The sequence below is a fragment of the Elgaria multicarinata genome, chromosome 6 (assembly GCF_023053635.1).
Source record: "Elgaria multicarinata webbii isolate HBS135686 ecotype San Diego chromosome 6, rElgMul1.1.pri, whole genome shotgun sequence".
Lineage (NCBI taxonomy): Eukaryota > Metazoa > Chordata > Lepidosauria > Squamata > Anguidae > Elgaria > Elgaria multicarinata.
The window spans coordinates 62,889,219-62,904,905 of NC_086176.1; the positions used below are offsets into that span (position 1 = coordinate 62,889,219).

Consider the following 15,687-nt stretch of genomic DNA (forward strand, 5'->3'; position numbering starts at 1 on the left):
CATGCAGTTTGGGAGACGGAAAATATAACATCCTTTAAATACCTCCTGAAAACATATTTTCACACAGGGTTTTCCTGGACTGTAGCTTATCTGATTTTAAATAGCTTTTTTTTTAACTTTTTAACTTTTAAATTTATTTGGATGCTTGTTGTATTGTATGGTTTTAATTGTGCACTACGCAGAGAGCCTCAGCTCTCTGTATAAAAATGTAATAAATACAGTATAAAAATGTAATAAATAAATAATAGCAGAACAAAGTTTTATAGCATGATAATCCAGTTTATTAAAAACTGCATTTACCTTCTCAATGCATCTGCGCAAACTATGGGTATTTCGAACCCACCATCCTACACCCATAGCTCTGAGTTCTGACCATGTTGGATCACCTTTCTGCATTGCAGGTAGCATGTTTAGCAATTCTTCTTCAGCTACTGAATGAAACGCCCAGGCAAAATGACTAGAAGACAAACCTAAATTATCCAAAAAGATTAGCTATACCACTGTTAAGTTAACATGCTCACTTGATAAACTTTGGATACTTCTACCAACCTTGGATACTTCTACCATCTATCTCTTCTTGATCATCCCAGAGTGCAGCACACAGAATAATGGGCTCAAGTTACAGGAAGCCAGATTCCGGCTGGACATCAGGAAAAAATTCCTGGCTATTAGAGCAGCATGACAATGGAACCAATTCCTACACTAGAGGCCTTCAAGATGCAGCTGGACAGCCATCTGTCAGGTATGCTTTAAGGTGGATTCCTGCATTGAGCAGGGGGTTGGACTTAATGGCCTTATAGACCCCTTCTAACTGTACTATTCTATGATTCTATGAACAATTGTCTATAAAAACATTGCCCTAAACAGTATTAGATTCATATCGAGAGTGGAGAAAACATTACCTTGGTGAAGTAGCTGGGCTCTGTGAGCAGGTGGCAGCGAAGTTGTCATAAACGTGTGAAGACGGACAGCCAAAAGAAATTTTAAACCACATTCATCAAGAGTTTCTCCTCCTATGAATACAGATTTAGTCTATATCATTTAATTCTCTAACGAAAATTTTATGACTTCATTTGCTAAACTTTTCATCAGTTTATTTTACATGATCTAAATTATATCCAGTCTTATGTGGCACACATGTTGGACAGTTTCACAATAGAAGGAAGCTATTTCATGTGTATAGATAGAAAAAAACTGATCTGCAAACTATCAAGAACTATTGGAATTTAATATTGTACATCATAGTATTCAATAATATGCCCATTATCAATTGGTACAGTTAAAATCCCACAGAAGTTTATGGTTGGTGGTACATATTTGTGTTGGTGGTACATATTACATCCAGAAATTATATATTCTTGATGTAAAGAAGCTGAAAGTTATACCATTACTACAGCAATACAAGGTAACTTGAAAAGTTATTCAGTTCCAGTACAACAGGAAGTAGCTGAGGATGTCTCTCTTATACCTTGCCTCCAAGAACCAAAAGCTAAAGCTGCAGCTGCTCTATTTGGTTCATAGCCTGAAATATTTTTTCAGAGGGCAGTTGTCATGCAATATATCTAATCAAACATTTCAGTGTCAGATATGGAGCACAGGCAGTCAACTTGCAACCAGGTATAACTTCTCATAAAGCAAAGATGAATGCCTGCAAATTTATGTAAAAAGCTCAAAAGAATGGAAGGCTACAATAGAAGTTAAAGAAATGACATTCCAAGAACTAGGAAGGGGGAGCTTTATAGGAGAGTGAATAGTACAATAAACAAAGTCACGTGGATACTTTCCACACCAAACCGAGTTCAGTGTATAAAGATTTCATAGATCTCAATCCCTTTCATAATTAACAGTTGTGCTCTGAGACGATTAACACTGGCTAATGAGCTTTAAAGTATTAAACTCTGTAATTAAGCCTGTTTACTTAGTATCGAGTTCCATTGTATTCAACAGGATTAACTTTTACATGCATGTGTACAAGACTGTAGCCTAATCAAATGAGTAGGATATCAAATGAGTATCTTAAAGAAATTATCTGAAACAACATTTTTAGAAGCTGCAAATCCTATGCAAATGCATAGGTTAGAACACAAATGGAAAAACTGAATTCATCATTAGAAAACTTACCCTTGCTTCTGTCTCTGCTTTCTCCTATATCAGTACTGGTAATGGCAATTGTATCAACCAACGCCATCAATGACATCTGTTCCATCCGGGTAAGACCTGGTAAGCTAGAGTGAAGCAAATGACGAGAAAGAACTTGGGCATGCTCTGGTCCAAAATAAGTTGGGCTGTACTGAGAAAGATCAATAACTTTTGGCTTTTTATCTTCTTCATCTACTTCAAACATAGTCAAATCATCTGTATGTAGGTTGGAATTCTGAAAAAGGTCTTCATAGTCTTCATCCGTCACATCATGTTTCTTAAGGTTTCTTTGGTTATTAGACTTCTCTGTACATGTATATGAACATTCCTCATCTGCAGCAAGCAATGCATATAATGGAAGTGGTGGAACAGAGTCTATTTCTGTATAGTCTGTAATTGCGTATCTGCTAAATGTCATAGGGTCCCGTGTACTGCTCCCACTAGCACAGATTGAGAGAGATCGGTACCGCTTCTCATGATCGGGATCATTTATCGCAATAACCTCTCCAGCAATGCATTTAACAAGGTGAGATAGAATGGCCTTTGCTCTACGTACTTTTCCTAGATCCATGAGTTCCAAAAGTTGCAGAGGATGGTACTGAGGTAAGGTAGGACATAATGAATGAGCTGCTTCAAAGAGACCAGAATCCTCCATCTCCAGTGACAGATCAAATGCAGTTCGTTTCCCACTAAGTTTCTGAGCAAGACTGGTCATGGATCTGGTTAATGTTCTCTTTGGTGGGTGAACACCAGATGACTGACTTTGTTTCATTAAGCTTATTATGGATGGTGTACTCCCACTGCAAGAGTCTACAGTAACGGGCTCCTGCTTTGAAAGGGGCTGCCACTGAGAATAAACATGCATTTCACAATCCATCCCAACTACAAGGATACCATCACGAACCCAAGATAAAGAAATAGGTAAGGGGGGTGAGCCTTCTACAGATGAAACTAAATCTACACATCGTAACAATATAAATCTACATGTGCATGAAGTTTTAGCATTTTCCCACACTGGTAGTACAAACATCTCCTTGCCACTTTCTTCTTGTATCTTCCCAGCCAACTGACCAAACATATAGAGTTTTGAGCCAATACCTACAGTTAGTATATGTGAGCCATCTTCCCTAGACATCCAGTCTAAGTGAACCAAATGCTTTATTCTTGGTGTTAAGTTCTCATTCCCATCTTTTGCTAAACTAGTGTCAACACCCAAAGAGTCCAATGTTAAGTTTAGTTCATCTAAATGAAGCGTTTGTTCCAAGATCCAACAAGAGCCTCCTGTAGATTCACATTCAAAAATGCCAACATTCACCAAAAAGTCATGAGAAGCACGATTGTTCTTGGATGGTGTTCGCTTGTATGCCACAGCTAAGCGATTTGTATGCGCACAGCTAATTTCAAGAGGCATGCCCGGCACATTAAGAGCACTACTACTAAGAAGTCCATCTTCAATAAGTAATGGCCACTCTTCCCATATGTACATACCACTGTTTTCAGTACTCTCTGGTAAAGAAGCCACATCTGGCTCCACTGCCACTCTACACCTCCAAAACCTAACCTTACCATCTGAGCACAAAGTTGCAAGAAGATAAGGAGCACGGCACACTGGATAAATGGAAGAAGAACTCAAATGACCTAAAATTAAAAAGAAAAAAAAGCCTCAGGATGCCAAAGATAACCTCTAGACATTTTCCAAGCTAAAATTTCAGGATTTTTTTTTTAAAAGCAATGTTTACTGCTAGATATAAAGTTCTGCAAATCCTACATTTTGATGTTTGCTGTAATACGTGGCATGCTTTGAAAACTTATATCAATATTTGTTATTTTTAGATCTATTCTTGCTTCATAAACTACTAGGAAGACAATCTGACAAGAAAGAAGTTAGAAAGTACAAGTAAACTCAAGGTCAATTCTCTTCCACTCTGCTTTTTCATAATTTACAAACCTGCTGATGGTTTAATGCTTATTATCTTCACTCCTTCTGGTAAATTCAATTCTTGACTATAGACAATTTCTGAAGAAAGAGCAAGTTGGCTAGTACTCTGAAGGTTCTCTCTGCAGGCTTGATATTTCTTTGTAAAAGAACACTGACGTTTCTCTTGATCTGGAGAAGAATAAAGCTCTTCTTGTGATGCTGCTTCTGATGCCTTCAAATCAATCTTTTCCTCTAAAAGAAGAGAATATTTTACTTAGAAGTACAACAAAATCTGTTTTATGTAAACTGTATAGAGATTTGGTAAATTCAAGAACTAGTCCCATCTAGGGATTTATACTGACCTAAGCTTAAAATGTTTTTGAGATTGTGGTCATGCAACAGCTACCATGCACTACACATTTCCTGGTACACGAAGTCTTATGACTAAACTGTTAAAATTTATGAATTTTAATAGTGTAGTATTTTGTGCATTAGGTTTTTATTAATGAAACTACATCGGCAAGGAACAACCATCACATTCTATCTCCTTAAGCTTTCCAACATAGTTAACTATTCACTATAACTTCATTGGAAGAACATGCAGACAGTAAACTTGCCTTTGGCCACTACCTCTAAACAAGAACAAATAGTCAAATTAGTTAAGCTGTTGAGAAAATGATTCTTTCATATACAGGAGAATAAGATTTGGGAAGACAAATCCTGAGTGGATCCAACAGAGAACAACAAGGAGGTTGTAAGGATATGTGTTGGAAGGGGAAGAGATCCATGTATTTACAACCCCCTCCCCATTGAGACCAATGGAGGTAAAGAATTAGCTGATGAGGATCCAAAGCTGGCTCATCCCTACTCCTGCCCATGGAACAACCCATTTCAAGGATTCCCACCTACTACTACCAGTGGAAGTTTTCCGCACACCCAGACACAGCACAGCCCTTTCCCACCCAATAGACAAGAATTTCTTCTGTGGGCCAAGGCCAGCAGACACACATCAATGCATCTTGCTAATGCACTCCAGCCATCAGCACTGTGGGGCTCAGGACTGCACACTAAAACACTACTCATGTATGCTGAAAACAGGATAGCAAGTTACAGAGTCTGAAAAGAATTGTAAGGTATTTCTTGCACAGAAAATATTACGTCATGTACAATACAGCATCTTGCAGAATGCAATACTTTACACCAAAAGAAGCTGCATTATTGGTTTGATTAAGTTGGTAGTTCTAAGCAAATATTAACTGCTTTTACATTAGGCACTGAAACAGCATGATTCAACCCAAGTTAAGAACTGCTGAGTGCCATTAGTTTAAAAATGTGTTTAACTGCACCATTAAAATCAATTGGACTTAAAACTGCTTATCTTTGGCTAGATCTTGCCCATTGCTTCTTAAGTACAGACTCAAAAGTCTGATTTACTCCACAAATATTTTCCATTAAAGTTGGCCCAGATCAAATTTGAAAAGATTCTGAGGCAAAGACAAATCCCATATCTGTGTAGATTTGAAGAAGAATGCACAAAAATAGATCACAGAAGTACCGCACTGCAATAATAATACTAACATATTATGTGAAAATGAAGGGTAAAATACAAAGTCCTACTAAGATTAGACCCATTGATATAAATGGGGCTTACATTAATCATGACTAATCTAAGTCCCATTTATATCAATGGGTCTACTCTAAGTAGGCCTTATGTTGGATTTTACTCAACGTATCCAAGAAATAAATGTGCTTTATGACTATATGATTTATATTACAAATATTAAGAACTTACCAACTGAAACTGGCATGGACTTCAAGTGTAATTTCCACATATGTAATAAAGAGCAGTTTTGAGTATATTCAATTACAATTAAATAGAATTTTTCAGAAAACCCATTTTTCTGATATCCTGTAAAATAAAGAGATTTTATTTTTATTATAACACAACAAATTGTAACTTTTTAAACTACTGATTATTACTGTTATTCCCTTTGTTCTATGAAATGTTCTACCTTTTTTTCCATCTACTCGTTACAGGAAGAGTGTGAGAGCCCTGAAAACTGAAGGCAATTTTGGGTTTTGGGGTGGATGAAGGCAAACAAGCTGATCCACATAGGACAGACATTGTGGAATGGGAGACCTCCTGATCCAGATGGGGTGACGCTCCCTTAAAAGACCATGTTCGCAGTTTGGGGGGGGGGGTGTCTTCCTGGACTTGGTGCTATCTATAGATGCACAGGGGCACCCACAGCCAAGAGTTCCTTTTATCAAATTAGACCGATTTGCCAGCAACAACCCTATCTAGAAAAGTGGATATTTTATACATGCCCTGATTACATCTATACAAATTATTGTAATGCACTCTACATGAGGCTCCCTTTAACGACGGTTCAGAAGCTTCAACTGGTATAGAATGAAGTTTTACTTTTAGTTAAAATGATATTTAGGTAGAACCCTGCCAAGGAAGTGTACCAAATAAATACAAAAATATGTAAGATCAGATATCCCCTCTACTCTTGCTATTAAGTTAAATTAACCTAATGTGAATCCTAATTACGTGTATAGCATCTTGTTTAGTTTGGGCCTTACTTCCAAGTAACATACATGGGATTGGGCTGCACTGCCTCAATCCAGTTTGTCATATATATATAAATGATTATGCATGTTGTGACAAGGCAGCACTGTTGAATAGTCGCTTTAATCTATACAAGCCACCAGCATCTTCACATTCTGAGAAACTTAAAACAGCAGCATTAAATGTGCCAAAAGATGCTGCTATTTGGTATAAATAAACAAAATGTTAATCTGTTCAGATTTCCTATTTATGATTTTCTTGCGGTAATGAGATGATAAAATTCTGAGGTGACAGACCATTTCAGATCTTAGGTAAGATTCAATTTTTTGAATTTCCCCTCATGTAATAAACTATCTAGATTTAGAAAACCAGCACAGCAAGAGGTAACTGCTTCCAGAGAGGTGCATTTTCCCTTTTTTTAAAAACAAACAAACTCAAAAGGAATTTTAAAAACTGGCATCTACCACTTGCAGCCAGAAGTTGTACAGTCCACCTACCTCAGGATTCTAACCTCATTCTGATATATGTGTTGACCAGACCGTATTACTTTCTTCATTACTGGTAATAATAGTTATTTGAATCTTCGCTCAAGGGGCAGAAACCAACAAGATGCTTATGTAGATTCTCTTATTCTTTTGGCCATTCCATTGTGCAAGCGATCCCCACTGCTTGCACAACGTCAATTTAATGCTTCCAGAAACACTCATTCCTGGAAAGAAGCAGGTCAGCAGAGCTCACATAAGAGAGATCTGCCAATCTGCCCTCTTCTAGAAACAAATCTGTTTTCTTACCAGATCCTATAATAAAATTAGTTTTAGGTTCTATTTTAGTAAGACCCAGCTTACTGACAATATTAAATGCAATGCTACAAACCACACAGAATGCTTGTTACACAATCAACATCACTTCATTGTACTGAGAGTTTACTAAACATATGTGTTTTACCAGAGTCAGGTAACATGGTCTTTTTTTCAGGTAGTCTATTCTCGGGGCTATTCAAAATGAATTCTTCTCGAAAAACATGAAGTAACTGCATTTTCCCACCATGCTAAATTAAAAGAAAAACATAAACATATGTATAAATATAGTATAGTGATTATAATATCACCCACTGACCAACTTTTAATAGGGTATTTGGATATAATCCACTAAAATACAAAGTTCTTTCAACTTCATTTCAGATAGGAAATCTTGAAAATAAGCATTAGCAAAGGACATTTTGTTTCTAGGACGCAAAAGCCTTACCAGCTCTGTAATGGGATCCAACTCTACAATGCATCCTGGTCTAGCTGTGGATTGCTGACTTACGATGTTGAAAACTTCCCCAACGTATTTCTATACATGTAGTAACAAAGGCCAGTAGTTAACAGTTTTGTAATGCTAAAAATCATTTTAGTCATTTTATTTCATAATCCATTGTCTGAATCTCAGCATAAAGTAATCATCAGGGATGCTTTAGGGTGGATTCCTGCATTGAGCAGGGGGTTGGACTCGATGGCCTTGTAGGCCCCTTCCAACTCTGCTATTCTATGATTCTATATAGGATGTATGAATCTCTGCCCATACCCTAGGGATGGTGTTGATGCTTAACACTGTCCCTGGGATTTTCCTAATAAAAAGTATCACAACTGCAAATTCAAAACTACCCTTTAAAGTAAAACACAAAACAAAAGTCAGGAATCATGGCTAATTTAGTCCTAGGGCTTGTGCTATTTTACTGACAAACTGTGAAGACAGCACATCTGCTCACCATTTTGAAAGCACGCAAAAGTAATTAAACTGCTAGTCGTAAGGGTTTGTGCCTAATCTTAAACTCTCGGACTCCAATCACTACACAGTTTAAACAATTATAGGGCCACTGATTGTTTGCCTGAAAAAATACTAGACTGGTACTGTTTAGAGTTTCCAACTTACCAAAATACTCAAAATGGATTTTATTAATGGTCTGATTATAGTTCCACATGTGCGCTTGGGGGCAAGGGGGTTGTGCGTGCTCATAAAAGTTACCATAATTAAACACTGGATCAGTGAAAATGAATGCAAGATGCTAGGCAATTCAGGTTCTTCATATTTAGCAGTTCTTACATGAATAGCAGCTGGCAAATACCACTACAATTCAGTTTCCAATTTCAGATGTTCTCATTCCTGAGTTGGTCAGAATGAAAATAATTGCCTTAGGTAGTTAGTTAGTTAGGCAGGCGGTAGTCTGATTTGAGCTTTTATAGTGCAGTAGTTTCATCATGTAACACATATGCCAAAGAAGAAAGTGTGTTTCAACCAGCTGCCTCAAGGTTTCATTCAGTTCAGTCTACCCAAAACGTAAAAAAACCCATGCAACACGTTGTTGACATATTAATAACTTTCTTCAGAAATACTATGCCACTTTCTTTTTTAAGTAGATTTCTTTTGTAACCCAAATTTAAGCATATTTTTAGTAGTTGCTCAAGTCACTGAATTTAGCTGGCAACATTACTGAAATTATATAAATAATAAATCCATTAGGCTTTACTTACAGAAATTCCTGGATTTGATAGTTCACAGAGAAGCTTTTTGGCATCTATTATAGCTTGATAAAGTCTCAAATGTTGTCCATCACTTGCAACAAAGCAAGCACTTGGTGAGTTACAGTATGCACCTAAAGGCAATTAGGAACACTCTATTTTTAAATACAAAAAATAAGTGGTACCAATACATTCTTCTACTGTTCTTATTCAGATATAATTAAAAGTGTATTTATACTACAGCCTCCATAATTCTTATTAACAAGGAATAAAACTTACCTAAGCAGTAACTAGGTATAAGGGTAGGCAGCCACGCCACATTTGAAAAAGCAGATACATGAAGGGAATTTATTCGTGCAAGTTCAGAAACGCCACCAGAAAAAGATAATGGCCCAACTGGATCAACTCTCCAGAGGATAAGTTCACTATAAACAGCAGGGAGATCCTGCAATGTGCTGTGAAGCTTTGTGGGTGCCTCTTTTGTGCTATCAACAACTGGAGTCCTTATTGCATTATGATGAGAGGTTGTAAGCAGCAACGGAAGTACTGAATGGCAAGCCAAGTCATTAAGATGGAAACGATGCCCACAATATCGTGACTTGTGGGAAATACTGAGTACAATGGAAAAAGCAGATTCCTCTGCAAAACTGACTAGCCATTGGTTTAGAGATCCATCTGCATGTTTGGAAATCATCATAACATTTGGAGTGAAGATGCTTAATTTTAAGCTGTTGGATGATTTATTATGGCCTGAAGAGATTAACATAGAGCAGGAATGCCCAAGGCTAGATGGTTTCTGTTTGCCTTGTTGAAGAGCAAGTTCAACGTTCTTGGTACAAGCATACATCACTATACTTCTGCAAAGCGAATTTGCATCACCAGTAGGAAAGGCTACAGGGATTCTTGAAACAAATGACACCTAAACATATTTTTTAAAGGGGGAGAGAGAATGAGAACAATTAGAGTCAAATTAAACTTCAAATCTATTTTATTATTTTGTTAAGGAAAGTCACAGTACCTGGACTTGGCGAAACATGCCTGGCTGGTATTCATCGAGCCAATCAACATGCCATACTAGCAATGACCCATCCATAGGATGAATACTAAATAACATATCTGCATTTTTATTCCATTCAGACAGCTGTACTTCAATCTCATGATCAAGAACAGCAGAAGATAAGGGAACACAGCTTGCATTTGGAATGGGTTTTTCATCAGTAAGTTCTCTCTGTTCTTGATTTCCTTTCTGGTCTTCTCTATTGTCATCAGTTTCTGTGAAATAAAAAATATTACTAGAAATCTAGATTAAAACCATACTTAAAGTTATAGGTAACATGACTTTTTGGAGCATTTTCTAGAATAAATTCTTCTATCAAAACAGCTGTCTTACACAGTGTGTAAGATATTCATATTAAATATTCTCAGTTTACAAGGTAGGTTTAGGTTGGTGAAAGGGAAATCCATTTCCCCCCAAATCCTTGAATATGTACTTGAAATTTGAACCCATTGAGCTTCCCTTATTTGACAGAACTCAGACGTAACATCTGTAAAAAATCACTTTAATATCAGCAGCCCTAATACAGAGTCCAAAACAGATGGATATTCACATAACACATGGCTAATACACAGCATAATCCTATAAATATCTACTCAGAAGTAAGCCCTACTGAGTTCAATAGGCATAAGATTGTAGCCATAGCTCATTAGGTGTTTCAAAAGGTTCTAATGGAGATGAAACCTAACAATTGTATTAACAATTAATACTTTATTGGTCAATGCAACTTCTTATTTGTGGATAGCATATATCCCAACTTGACTATAAATTTTGGATTTCTTGCACAAGAAAATGTGTACATCCTACTACTAATACTACAATCTTTGAAAAACATGCCTGTGAAATTAAAATGTTAAATTGCAGTATGTTCAACAAGAATTGGAACTCTTGATGCCAGATGTGTGAGCATGCACTATGACCACTTAGCTGTTCAAAGTGCTTGAAAGATTTAGTGATTGTAACCATTTGGGATCTACAATATGCTTAAGAATAATTTCCTCCTCAATTAGCTGTGTAATTCAATGGCTTTCTTTATTAAATTAGAAATGCTTTGTATTTTTTCTCTGTATTAGTCTCCTGATCTTTTCTCTTGGTTTCTCTAAATGTCATTTTGTGGCAAGGTAAGGTAACAATCGTTTGCTCAAATTCACCCAATATGAGTCACTACACACTATGCTGGGTATACCAGTGTTCTATGTAAGCCATGGGAAAGAGACGTGTGTTCTAACAAGCCATATCTACAATGTGGTATTCCTTGCTCCGTGAGTAAGGAATGTCCAATTTAGAAAGATTTATTATTAGTAATATTTATTTATATAGCGCCATCAGTTTTCATGGTGCTGTACAGAACAAAATCAAACAAAAAACAAAACACCCTGCCATATTGCGTACATTCTAAAATCACAGTAACAAACAAACAGGGAGGGGAAAAGCCAACAAGCATGGGGGACAATAAAACAAATAATAAAAACTAGTATCGTCACAATACAGATTATAAGCTTTTGAGAAAAGAAATTTTGAGAAAAGAAATTTAGGGGAATTATTCAAAATATAGATGGTCAAGGCTTCAAGAATTAGGAGATGTGCATACATTAGACTCTAGCCCAACTAGAACTGCCTTTTAAGTGTATTTTTTCTAGAAACAATCCAAACAGATTAAAAAATCAGTTTTGATTATATAATGTTCAAAATATCGCTTAAGCCATACACTAGTTTAATACTTAGTTTCTATTACAGAATTAACTTGTTTTCTTTAAAAGAGTTCGGTAAACAATAGCATCTACTTTACCTCCATCAGATTTTATATCCATCTGATTCGATTCTTCAGTGCTGGCCTCTGAAGAAATATGCTCAAAGCTCTTTTTAAGCTGTTGTAAAAACACTTCCATTGATAGAGTAAAATGTAATTCTTTATTATTTAGCCAGTGCACTACGAAAGGTCCACTTTTTTCTTCACTTTCATTAAGACTCAGAGACATGATGGAAGGGAGCAAAGGAATATCTGCAAAAATGAAAAATTGTATTCAAATCAGGAAGTAACATACATTTAGATTATTTTCTCTTTTTATTCACTCAAAATCAGCTATAATAAGGATGGACATAAACACCCATCACCAGAATCACAGTTAATCCTACCCTCTTTTTCAGCAGCATACACAAAAGGACAGACTTTTGCCAAATGCCAAAACAGAGTCCCTAGCTCTGTTTAACAGGGCAAGATCATTCACAGGACTACCAATAACTACCTTGGACTCTGACCAGCATATGAGTGGATTTCCACTTGAGCAATGGAAGGTCCTCTTCCTCTCTTCCCCTGCATCTCTCTACAAATCCTGCAAATCTGCTCCAGGGTGTCTCCCAACCCTGAAGAGTTATATCTGGGGGCACACAAGGGCTGCATGGAGAAAGGGCAATCTGCTCTGCCAATTGTCTGTTCCATTGATGCATGGACACCACTGGAAAAAAGTCCTTAAGACCATCACAGGCCTTGGCTGAAACCAAAGAGGTTTGCGGCAATTGCACCACTATGCAATGAGGCATAGATTCAAGCTACACATCTATTTCTTTAGTACTAAAACACACTCAAAGTTAAATAGAGATGTCCTCCCCCACATCAAAAACCCAATGAAAATCTAATTGAAGATCCATTGTAGACATCTGAAAGATTCATGGTTGAAATCCAAAGGGCTCTTTTAGGTGCAGCTAAGGATTTGGGACATGCCACTGGGATTTTTGGCTTTTTCTTTGAAAAACAGAACCCTACATATAAAGCAATCTTTGAAATTCTTTCATTTTCAAAACAGGTTTGTCATGTAGCATGGGGAAGGGAAGCCTATTATTTGAGAAACAAAAGCCCCTTTGGATATGTGGAATTAAATATGTTGTTCTTTGAATAAACTATTGAAATTAATTACTCCATAGCCACTACAATAGTAATACTTTTTACTGCAACTTGTTTCCTTAAACATAGAATGTAAGCCTATGCGGCAGGGTCTTGCTATTTACTGTTTTACTCTGTACATTGATGGTGCTATATAAATAAATAATAATAATAATAATTTCATCGACTACTTCGATATATTGTGCTTCAGTGTACATCACCTCAAGAGCTCTTTGAACACAGGGGAATCCAATAATATGCATTATATCCAATAACGTCTCATCTGATTCTTCAGTGCCAGAGACTGAACTGCCACCCATTCACCAAACCAGTTATTTGCCATGTAGCTTATAACTATCAATTACAACATAGCTTGGAATTGTACTTAATACCACCAGCAAAACCTACATGGCTTACATACCCTAATTTCACTTGATAGATAGGAAGAGAGATCAGTTACACTATTTCTCTCCCACATCACATCTCAATTTGGATCAGTCTAATCTTTGGCCAATCCAGGTTGCCTCCACTATCTTAATCCAGTTAACACGGATTATCTTCTGTATATAATTTCCAGTGACAGACAAAATTTGTGATCTGAAACTATGCTAGTATTTATATCAAAATTCATGAAATTCTCATAGCATAATTATATTCCTCTTGCAGCAGGATTTTGAAACAAAGAGTACTGTAATCATTGGGTTGAATTCAATGTTAATCTAACTTAATTCCCATTCATTCCAATGGGTCTACTTTAAGTAAGATTAACACTGGATGCAAACCATTATAAAAATGTCTTAGATAGGAAAATCTGAGTAGCACCCACTAATACTACAAGTCTGCATTCTTTATCACCTGTGGCTGGATTGATGCTGGCAGCAATATGAAAGTGGCAAAGTGCATTTGATTGCAGTGGAGTGTTTCGATGAACTTCATGAGGATCTTGCTGATGTGGCAAGTATCCAGTATGTGCAAGAGCTATTGATCTTCTTCTTCCCCGTCGAAAGGGTTTTAGATTTAACTGTTGGGAGTTTGAATACTGTAAATCTATTCATATAAAATATTCAAATACAGAAAAAAAATCTACATTTTTTCTGTGCAATGAAACATTCATTTTTAACAACATTTGAACATAGCTTTATTAATTATAGCTAACATATTTTATAAAAAAAATAGAATGTTTATGCAAGGATGTACCACTCGCAATAGCAAATTAATTAAATGTTACACTAATATAGTTAAGATTACTATTTTCTTAACACAAAGTAAATTAATGTAGATGTCGAATACATGGGTTGTATCCAACGTTAGTCCAATTTAAGTTCCATTCATTTCAATGGATCTAGAAATTGATACAACCCAAACTATGCACATCTGATAGACTTAGCTTCTTACCTCTAAAGCATTTTTCATGCTTTCTTTGCTAGAAGCATTCCTCTTAAAGTTATTTGTTAATTTCACTGGTTCAGGCAAATGGCTGTATCCACCTCCATACAGCAAACTATCGTTGGGCAACAAAGTCTCTGCCCAGAGACGGCATATATTATCTTTGCAGCATGTCAACAGTACATTACATACAGCACCACTACAAAAAGTGAGGTTAAACAAAAAAGATTACTAATTTTCAGAGACCAGTATTTTTGAATACCACTCAGTGCTATTACTCACAAAAGGTCACATTTTCTGTTTTGAAGTCAGTTGTCTTAGACAACACATGCATGAGGATGAATGCTTGCAAGAAAAATTGTATAGGATTTGGTATTTTTAAGCCAGTTTTTTTTAAAATGCAAGACAAAGCACCAGTTACTGAAGCCTGAGGCAGGCAAACACATAGGCACCGCTGTCTGCCATTGACGCTGCATCCGTCTGTCCATCTCCTTTCCCAGTCCCCACAGCACCTGCTTCCCCCCATGCCCATCCCCTCCCTCCCCACCGCATCTCCCTCCCTCCCTCCCCCATATCCATATCTCGCCCTCCCCCACCGATCAGACCCATCTCCTTCCCACCTTCCTTACCCTCCTCCCGTGTTCATCATCCACCACCTCCCCCAGTGTCCATCTCCCACAACCAACTGCCATGTCTGCCCCCTCCTCACCACCTGGCTGGCTGGCTGCCCACCCACCAGTCTTCCTCCCTCCAGCCCAGCCTATTCACCCTTTTGGTGCCATGTGTCATACTGCATCTCCCATTCCATTGTCATTCTCTGAAGAGCTGTGTCAAATACTATTCTGGCTGACAAGGCTCTTAGACAGCCTGCCCACACAATGGATGCTCACTCACTCACTCTGAAAGGATCTGCTGAGTGGGGGGTAGCAGCAGCAGTAGCAAGGGGAAGCGTACAATTCCCCACTCATCTCCCTGCACCAACTGAGGTGGGGGACTCATCCTGCCTCATGAGGGCCAGCCCTGAGTATAGGGCATGCTAAGGCAGCTCAAAGCAGAGTGGGCTTGGGTTTATAGGCTTCTGAGATGTGCTTCATGGTTTGTTTTCCTACAGCCAAGAATATTTGGATGTAACTTTTCCGTGTAAAGTTGTGAGGAGAAAAACATCCACACAAGCCTTAATATTACATGTGTTTGATACAACTATGTGCAATTAATATGAGGAAAAATGTAATG

General features: G+C 37.3%; 1 protein-coding gene across 2 annotated transcripts in view; it reads right to left on the minus strand.

Annotated features, from left to right (window-relative positions):
• Positions 1-15,687, minus strand: part of DMXL1 (Dmx like 1) — an 89,204-nt gene that overhangs the window by 50,695 nt on the left and 22,822 nt on the right. For both annotated transcript variants that reach the window (XM_063129492.1, XM_063129493.1), the window contains exons 8-20: positions 14,464-14,653; positions 13,924-14,089; positions 11,977-12,189; positions 10,152-10,405; positions 9,413-10,052; positions 9,146-9,267; positions 7,878-7,967; positions 7,578-7,680; positions 5,850-5,966; positions 4,088-4,309; positions 2,122-3,777; positions 903-1,013; positions 301-470 (exon numbers count right to left, since the gene is read on the minus strand). In XM_063129492.1, the coding sequence (XP_062985562.1) occupies positions 301-470; positions 903-1,013; positions 2,122-3,777; positions 4,088-4,309; positions 5,850-5,966; positions 7,578-7,680; positions 7,878-7,967; positions 9,146-9,267; positions 9,413-10,052; positions 10,152-10,405; positions 11,977-12,189; positions 13,924-14,089; positions 14,464-14,653 (4,054 nt within the window). The remainder of the gene's footprint in view (positions 1-300; positions 471-902; positions 1,014-2,121; positions 3,778-4,087; positions 4,310-5,849; positions 5,967-7,577; positions 7,681-7,877; positions 7,968-9,145; positions 9,268-9,412; positions 10,053-10,151; positions 10,406-11,976; positions 12,190-13,923; positions 14,090-14,463; positions 14,654-15,687) is intronic.